The sequence below is a fragment of the Papaver somniferum genome, chromosome 11 (assembly GCF_003573695.1).
Source record: "Papaver somniferum cultivar HN1 chromosome 11, ASM357369v1, whole genome shotgun sequence".
Classification (NCBI taxonomy): Eukaryota; Viridiplantae; Streptophyta; class Magnoliopsida; order Ranunculales; family Papaveraceae; genus Papaver; species Papaver somniferum.
In genome coordinates this window covers 87,687,803-87,697,471 of record NC_039368.1, presented here as the reverse complement: position 1 = coordinate 87,697,471, position 9,669 = coordinate 87,687,803, and the positions used below count along the sequence as shown (strand labels likewise).

Here is a 9,669-nt window from a genome sequence, read left to right as displayed (position 1 = left end):
CTGCCAGTATGCGTACGGGTACGCATACTCACCCAGTTTCCAACAACCGCCGGTACGCGTATGGTTACGCATACTTTAGGTTCCCGGTTTTGTACTTTTACACAAATGTGAGAACACTCTATGTTTATATCCAAACATGGTTACTTGTTCTAAACTCTCATTTTAATCATTGAAACTTTCTTAAAGGATGTTAAAATAGTTGTTATCCACAAAATATTTTCATCAAAACGATCTTCAAGTTATTGAAATAATCAACATGTCTTTCGTCACGAGTAAAGATGAACTTGGTCAAAGCGAAAGCTTACCAACACATATTTCGAGAAATAGATAAGCGAGATAAACTCGGCTCGAAATAGCAAATGTGTATAATCGAAGTCTATATAGCAGTACGACTTTTGTCTCAAAATAGGAGATGAAATAGATATACTTTTGAGTGATAGATAAGTTCAAGTCTCCACATACCTCTTTGTTGATGAAGTTCCACAAGTTCCCTTGAGTAGTTCTTAGTCTTCATTCGATGAACGTTGTGGAGTCTAAAGCTCAACTACACTTACTATCCTAATCTGAGACTTAGCTATAAGTAGACTAGAAATCAAGACTTATAGTTTTGGCAACTAAACTTGACAAACAAGCTTGAGATAGAAACGCTTGCGAGTTCGACCGATAAATGCTCTAACAACTCTTACCTGCTACAGGTATATATAATATAAATGTTTAATAACTATACTTTATAATTGAAATTATACATTATGTTGACAAAAATAACAAAAATAATTGATATATTTGTTGCCGCTATTGTTTGACAGATTGGAAGCAATGACACGTTGCTTTTTCTTCAAGGTAAAAGACTACTACAACAGTATGTTGTGGATAACTGGGTGAAGATTTATTCTCTTAAACTTAGATGGTTATGAGATCATCAATAGGAGATTAAATATTATTTGCATCAAGGTCTAAAATATCCATGAATGGTGGGCGAAACCAACGCAAGTAAGTTAATAGATAATTACTTTCCTTTTTGGCCCAACGCCAATTAAGTCTAGTTATATTCATTTTATTATTTATCTTTAGATATTTACTAGTAAAGAGTTATGACAGAGGGGTATGTGTAATAGATTTCCTAGCCAAGCATGCTTATCTCATTTAAGCAAGCTATGAGGCAAAAAAAAAAAAACCTTCGGTACATAGAATTCAATTTGACTCTGGGCCCTCTTATGTTTTGTGATGTTATTTCATACATAAGGTGGACCCTCTGTAAGATTTATTTATTGGATCCTAGTTATACTTTTTAGGCCAAACTCTGGTACAGTGGAGTACTTAATGTCAGTACGGTATCATGATGTCAACTATTTTTAGTGATTAACTCTTTTTGACTGCTAAAAGACATTAGAAATGGAAAATCTTTTTGCCACATGGCTTGGCTAGACAATCTGTTATGCATATTAGAGGGTATATAAACGACACCCTTTTAGGTATTCTTAAGGAAACATAACGCACATAGGACTTATAACACAGTAAAAGGAGAATGTCCCTATGTGAGCTGTGATCTTTCGAACTAAGTAGAAGTTATATATAATTCTTCCACAAACTTATTATCTGCAGGAAGCGTAATGTTTATGCATTTGTTTGTTGATACAATGAGGTATTAAAAGTAAAGTAAAAAATGAAACCTAACATAACTTATCTCACTCCTGATGATCTCCATGAACATTTTTCTGACTAGATTAGCAGGTCCACATGGAAGCGAAGTGCTTTTCATGCTTTTTAATCATCATAATAGCTATGTTTTTATTTTTTCCCATTGGTTAGTTGTATGGTTCTGTGTTATTGGTCCCAATAATCACTAAAAATTATCACCACAGTAGTACTATCAACTAATATCAAGCGACCAAGAAAATTGTGATTCGTGATTGCTTTAATGACAAACAGTTAAATGAAAGTACTTTATTGAAATCTGAAATTTGTTTTTTTTTCCATGACAGGGAATCTTGGTCAAAAGAAAGTACTTCCTTCCTCGTACATGGGCAGCCCTCGTGATCAAGGTATTGAAAGCGTGAAGCAGAGCGTGAAGCGTTTTTTATTTTTAAGAAGCGATGCGTATGTCGAAGCGTGAAGCGTCGCTTCATGGTTGATGTTTGAACATGATGTTTTCTTATAAATAAATTATTCGTAACTAGTAATTATAAATTTATTAGGAAGATAGTATCTATATAAATTTTATATAAGTCTAATTTTTATCAAAAACAAAGCGTGTGTACACCAGTTCAACCTACTCTAGACAAGTGGGAGGTGGGGTGTTCTATTCCCCCTTAAAACATTCGAAATTTTCTTTTAAAAGCTTTGAAAATTAGGCGAAAATTTTAAAGCTTCAGCCTTCATGAAAGATGTGCTTCACATGACCGTTTCAGAGCAAAATACTGAAATTTGAAGCGTACATTTGAAGCGTACATTTGAAGCGAAGCATACGCTTCATGAAAGATGCGCTTCACATGACCGCTTCGGAGCGAAATGCTAAAATTTGAAGCGAAGCGTACGCTTTAAAAACCATGCTCGTGATATGTATATCGATATCAGGATGCAATGACACTGGTGCAAAAGTATGGGAAGCCTGATTTTTTTCATTAAAATGACTTGCAACCCACTTTGGGATGAAATTGTGTCCAACCTAAAACCAGGTCAATCTGCATCAGATTGACCTGATATGACTACAAGGGTATTTCGTGCAAAGATTGAAGAGCTGAAGGAAAATCTTTTTACCAAGTCAATATTTGGTAGAGTAGCATCCCATGTGCGTATTGTTGAGTTTCAAAAAAGGGGTCTGCCTCATGTTCATATGTTAATTATTTTGAGTGATGAAAGACAAATTACAAGGTTCCGATGATTATGATAAGATAGTGAGAGCATAAATACCCGACCCTCTTGAAGAACCAGAATTATACGAGTGTGTGTGTAAAAGTGGATGATTCACAGTCCATGTGGCAGTAAGTGCATGAAAGATGGTAAACATAATAGAAACTTTCCAAAACAGTTTTCTGAGTGTAATATACAAGAAAAAGATGCATACCCTGTTTACATGAGACGTAATGATGAGCGCCGTGTACACAAGAGTGAAAGTTTTGAAGTGGACAATAAGATGATTGTACCTTATAAACCTTGGTTATTACAAAAATATGGTTGCCACGTTAACATATAAATTTGTAGTAGTGTGAAGAGTGTTAAATATCTTTACAACTATGTGTATAAGGGTCCGAATTATGTATCTTTTGGAGTGCAGCCAGAAGATCATGATGAGATAACAAGGAATATTAATGCAAGATGGGTTTGTGCTCAAGAGGAAATGTGGAAGATATTTAGCTTTTCTCTTTACAAGGTCTATCCTTCGGTATTAAAATTGCAGATACATCTTGCCAACCAAAAAATGTCAGGTGCTACGATTACCAAACGTTAGATGAATTTTTGTCCGTCGAAAGAAATTTGAGAAAAACTTTGACAAAGTACTTTGTGACAAATTTTCACGATCTTAGAGCGAGGGAGTTGTTATACCATGAATTTCCAGAATGATACTGTTGGGATACAAAAACCAAAGAGTGGAGAAGAAAATGAAGTATAAAGAAGACGATTGGAAGGGTTTATACAGTACATTCATGTTCAGGAGAGGTGTGGTTCTTAAGGAACATTCTGAACCACGATAGAGGTTCGACTTCTTTTAATGATCTATTGTTTGTTGATGGAGAGAGATGAATGACACTCAATAGAATTTCCGAAAATCAAGGAATCTTAGAGAATGATCAGAGTGCGAGAGCATCTTTGGCTGAAACAACAACAGTCAAGATGACGTCTGCTCTGAGAAGACAATTCGCCTCTATCTTGGCATTTTGTAATCCGAGGAGCGTAAGAGAACTATGAGATGAATTTTTCAACAGGGTGGTTGAGGAACTCGAGTTCAAGCATTACAATCTCGACATTCTTATCAGATTGTTTTCTTCATGAGTTAAATTTGATACTTAAGAAACACAACAAAGATATATCCATGTATGATCTTCCGCATATTATAGGCATATTGTGTGAGGACTTTGAGATTTCAAGTCTTATTCAAGAAGAGTTGTAGATTCCTATATCCGAGGAAGACCTATCTTCTTTCCATAAGTTGAATGAAGACCAGTCTAAGGCTTACGATACAATCATGGAAGCAATTGAGTGAAATGAAAACAATGTCTTCTACCACAAAAGGCATTTTTATATCGTGTTATTTTGGCGACTGTCGGGAAAAATGGTGGTATTGTGATAGCAACAACGACGCCGGGAAATGCTGCTACTATGCTACTTGGTGGGAGGACAACACATTCAAGGTCTCATCTTCCGACGACACTGACATCAACTTCAACGTGTTGTACGATAAAACAATATGAGGAAGCTAAACTTTTGAGGCATGCTACCGTTCTTATGTGGGATGAAGATACAATGGCGCATCGCTACTCTTTGGAAGCATTTGATTGGATGATGAGAGACATCACAGATATTGCTGAACCATTTGGCATGAAAGCTTATAATCATAGGAGGTGAAGTCCGTCAGGTATTACAAGTATTTCCAAGGAGTATAAGGGGACAAACAGTCGATGCATGTCTTATTAGTAGGTAAAAAAATTATATATTGATATGTGATAGTTAAGACTAAATAACTTTCAAGCGAATAATTCGAAATGACATTGAATTACATTACATTCTTAACACATCATCTTTGTGGGAAAATGTACATGTTTTGCATCTTAAGAAGTATATGCGTGCAACCGAGAAATATGCATCTTCTTCATAAGTTTTTGATTCGTGTTGGTGATGGGGATGAACCTTGCGTTGCTAATGAGATGATAAAGGTTCCAGAAGAGACGAAAATACCGTAGGTTAGTGATGATTCATTGTCTCAACTTATAGATGTAACATTTCCAAACTTGGTGGAGAATGCCAGAGATAGAGACTACACAGTCAACATGGCACTGGTCATACCATTGAACGAGTACGTCGAGAAGCTTAGTGACCGAGTACTTGGCATCTTTCTTGGAAAAGAAGTTATATTTTACTCATTTGATTCTATGGATGATGAACGTATACGAAAAATGTTGTATATGAAGAAATCTTTCTGTCTTAAAAACTATGAGTTATGAATATACATTCTTGATGTAAAATGATATTTATAATTGAAAACTTATTAAATCAAAAATTGAGTTTAGTTTAATTATTTTTGCATATTAGCATAAAATGAGTAAAAACAACTCGGTGTTGATCGTTGATTTAACCGTTGACTAAGTGTTGATTTTAACCGGCGATTACTACACGAAAACAAAATTATAGAATGAACCGATGATACGCCCATTGTGCCTACAGTTATATTAGGTTAGAGTTATTAATTATGACAAGTATCAAATCTTTTAAAGGTTACCGATCTATATAAAACAAATTAACCGAAACCTGACCAATGGATCTCGGTATCACACACAAATATTTTTTTGATATCCTTCTTCTATAAATTATTTTGGTGCAGATGCGATTTAGAAAATTTAGTTGAAATGTTTTTCTCTATTAATTTTGGACATATAGGGTTCTAGACACCTTCACTAATCGGTTTGAGTACATAATAATGCATTAGAAAGTAGAAAGTAAAGACACGATCTCTAAAAATATCTTACAATAATAGCACTGTACTAGTACACAGGCAGAAAACTTGAGCTTTTTTTATCACTACCTCTTTACCGTTGTAGGTGCTCTTGCTTTCTCAGGAGAATCTCTTATCATCGATATAAGGTACCTCCTCCCTAAAATCACAAAACATTCAGTTTTATCGATAGGAACTTTCAAATTTGAAGCTTCTTTCCAACATTTTTGATCATTTTTTTTCTTGATCTGTTTGATTTTCTTTTCAGAGTTTGGTAATGCAAGCTATGGGTTCGTTTAATGGCCCTAAAATTAGAGCCAACAATTTGTTTCGTTACGCCCTGTTGTTTCTTCTCATTGCTTCTCAACTTTCTGTCTCTGTTTCAGCCCGGGTAATACGGATTTGATTCAGATTTGTTTCATTCTCTAGTCACTTGAGTAAAAGATTTTACATTTGTGTCGATGTCAAATTTCTAGGAATCAAAAGTGGAACTTAATGGGAAATTACCAAAAGGATCTGGAAAAGACCTTGGTCAAAGTAGTAAAGCTACTAGAGTAAGTAGATGCAAAAATATATTTTCTTCACCAAGATTTTAGAGCTGTTTTTGAACGTTGAATCCTTAAGGGTCATCTTATCTGTTCTTCGTAGATAAAGAGAACAGTGAATGGGTTAATGGAGGTGCTGCTGGTGGATGCCAAAGGCTTGAAAGATCTTGAGCGATTTACTGGTATATACCATTCCTTCGATTTCCTCTGTCATTATTTGAGGAATAAGAAATACTTCTGTTATAGTTCTTTTCCATGTTTATAGCGTATAAATTAGGTTTAATTAGTTTGATCCATGGCTCTTAGTACATTTTGTTTTTAAAATTTCTCCTGCAAATGGTACCTTTTATAACTAACCAATGCAGCAATGCTAGCCATTTGTTTGTAAAGAAGTTAAATGGAATTATTAATATTGCAGGAGGGATGGATCCGTATGTGATGATCAACTACAAAAACCAAGAACGAAATAGCACTGTTGCTAAAGGTATTCGCCTTGTACATAATGTGCCTAAATCCTATAAGATTTACTAAAATGACCATTGCTCAAACAGCATTTGCTTATTGTTGAAAACCAAAGTATAAACCATTTTACATGAATTGGTAAACAGATCCAGAAGGTTAAACAAACTTTGGCGTGTTGTTAAGACTGTTTAGTGATAGATTTAATTGGATTGGTTAGACTTAATCAGTCAAGCCGCTTCCTTCAATGTGTATGCGTGTGTCACTTGCAAAATTTATGTAACATGCAGTATGCAGAGAAGGTCATTTCAGAAATCTATGTTATGTGTTGACTAAAATCACATTAGCCCATTCTGATAAACAATAATGGCCCCTAGTTTAGTTTAGGAGGATTAATTTACCTTTGCAAGTGTCGAGTTCGGTCATTTGACTCCGTTGGCATTCAATCAATTGCTCGTATGATGCCCAGTAAATGCCCAGAGTTACAATGTGTACAGCTAAGACGATGCTTCCAAAATTGCTTAATACAGGTGCAGGTAGCAAACCAGTGTGGAACAAAAAGTTTTCTTTCAGGGTGCAATATCCTGATAATACTGGTGGCAAGGGGTACAAGCTCATCCTGAAGCTCATGGACAAAGACCCTTTCACTGCTGACGATTTCATTGGTGAAACAGTGTAAGCAGTTTAACGAACTTATCTACCATAGATATAAATATGTGTATATATTCAAACTAGAGTACCCCTACTAATGCCTCAAAGATATTGTATCCGAGACACATTGTAGAACATTAATATGCATAAAAATATATGTTGAAAACAGTTCACATCACTTGTCAACAGCTTAAGCTGGTCACATGATGTGGGACCTTTACTTCCTAGACTGTGATCTAAAATGTTGCTGTGTGCTCGTATCGACTATCCTTGTGCAGGATTTATGTGCAGGATCTGTTGGCACTAGGAGGTGAAAAGGGAAAGTATCAAATACGACCTAGCAAATACAGAGTCGTTGGCTCAAACAAAAAGTACAATGGAGAGATTCGAGTTGGCCTTTCTTTCACCCGCACAAGGTAAGGGCCATATATATACCACATTTATGAAATGCTAAAGATAACTAAAGTGTAATTATGGATTGAGCAACACTTGGACATATTCTTCTTTTGACCATTGGAGAAGCTCTAATATGCAATTCTAAGAAGCTTATAAAGGTAACATGTGTGGTAACACTGTGGTCAGAAAATGATTGACTCTTTTGTTATTTATATACGAACAGGTAAGACGAGATGGATAGGAGGAGGAAGAATCTGGAGGACGGAGAGATGACTTCCATCCAAGTAGGGATGAGGAGGCGTAGAAGAGTCCGATCCTTTTTCTACATTCTAGTTGAAGTTAGTTGTGAGATGAATCAAGCATCTGTTAATTGCTTAGTTTAAGGATTGCCTGATCAATTGAGTTTTTAGCCTGTATTTCGTATCATTTTCTGTAACCTTAGGATATGCAACTCTCTGCATATCAGGCTGGCAAGTCGGATATCCGTCTTTAGTTATTTAACTGAAGGCATGAGAGTTATGAGATTAGAATGTCGCAACTAGACCTAAATGAAAGGAAATTCTTTTGCAGAGGAAATACAGGGAAGATAAAGAGGCAGAGAAAAGTTTCTATTGATCAACATCATCAGGTTACATGGAACAATATCTTATATATACACATGTAGGAAGAAAACCCTAGATACTATATTGGGCTGCACATCCATAGGCTACAAGCCCCACAACACTCCCTCTTGTGCGGTGCAGTAGAACTTCATATGTAGTGCTTCACATTTAATGCTTCGAATATAGTTCTTCATATGTCGTCCTCTCCTTGATGACTTGTACCGAAATCAATTGCCTCATTAAAACTTTGACAAGGAAAAACCCAGTGGGACAAAACCTTGGTACAACTCTTCACATGTAGTACTTCACATGTTGTCTCGTATTTTACATATAGTTCATTACATGCAATTATGATCTTTAAAGATCGCCGAGTCTAAGTTAATTGCCTCGTTAAAACTTCGTCAGGAAAACCCAGAGGACAAAACCTGAACTAAAGAAAAAGAGTAAAATATAAGCAAAATTAGAACATAGTTGGACTCGAACATGTTGCCTCATTAAAACCTTGACAAGGAAAACCCAGTGGGACAAAACCTTGACGAAGGGAAAAGAGTACAGCATGACAGATGCAAGTAAAGGTGAGCCGTTGCAGATGATCACTTTGCTCCGTTGAAGTTGACTAGTTGTTTCACAACTCTTAAGGTTGAAAATCCTCGTGGGAAAGACAATAGCCTTAGCTAGGAAATTAAATTCCCGGTGTTTGTTGTTCTCTCATTAAGCAACCTCGGTGAAGGAAACTAGTTCAACACACCATTAGATGCCCCCCCCTGCCCCCCCCCCCCCCCCCCTGATGCAGACAATTTTTATTAGTCTAATGCAGTCAAGAGGAGTTTATCACACTACTTTGGTGACTTGAATGTTTATAAGACCATGTTGTTGATTCTGGAAGTTGCGTTGCTTAACAGACTATCGTGTTTCATTCCTTTGATTCAAATATTTTCTGTAATATCAATGCGATCTTTATGTATTCAACGTTCACCATACTTGATGTTTTTAGTGTTGTCTCGCTAAAAACCTTGTTGAGTAACAAAACCCTTTGGGAAAAACTATTCTCGATCGAAGGGAAAAAAGAGTACAAACACATCTTCAATTTCAAAGTAAAATATGTCGTCATCATACCCTTGGATCCTCCCCCTGATGTCGGTCTCCCCCTGATTACTTTCAGAGTTGTTCCTCACATTTCCTTTAGTCATGTACTTTTCGAAACTGAATATCGGTAATGACTTAGAAAATAGTCTACCATATCTCCCCTTGATTACTTTCGTTGGAGAGGAGACTATTGTTCCGTCATAATCAACAACTTTTGGATTGCACCTTCATTAGCATTCCTTTTTATGTCTTTGTAGGGATAAAACAAATTTATGTCAATGGT

The 9,669-nt window shown here is 36.0% G+C and overlaps 1 protein-coding gene across 1 annotated transcript; it reads left to right on the top strand.

The window, feature by feature from the left end:
* Positions 1-5,595: 5,595 nt before the first annotated feature.
* Positions 5,596-8,274, top strand: LOC113320657 (16 kDa phloem protein 2-like). The gene is made up of 8 exons (XM_026568552.1): positions 5,596-5,796; positions 5,916-6,038; positions 6,124-6,201; positions 6,296-6,374; positions 6,611-6,676; positions 7,182-7,326; positions 7,581-7,718; positions 7,922-8,274. The coding sequence occupies exons 2-8, from the start codon at positions 5,925-5,927 to the stop codon at positions 7,923-7,925; spliced, it is 624 nt and encodes a 207-aa protein (XP_026424337.1). The 5' UTR covers positions 5,596-5,796; positions 5,916-5,924; the 3' UTR covers positions 7,926-8,274.
* The last annotated feature ends 1,395 nt before the right edge of the window (positions 8,275-9,669 follow it).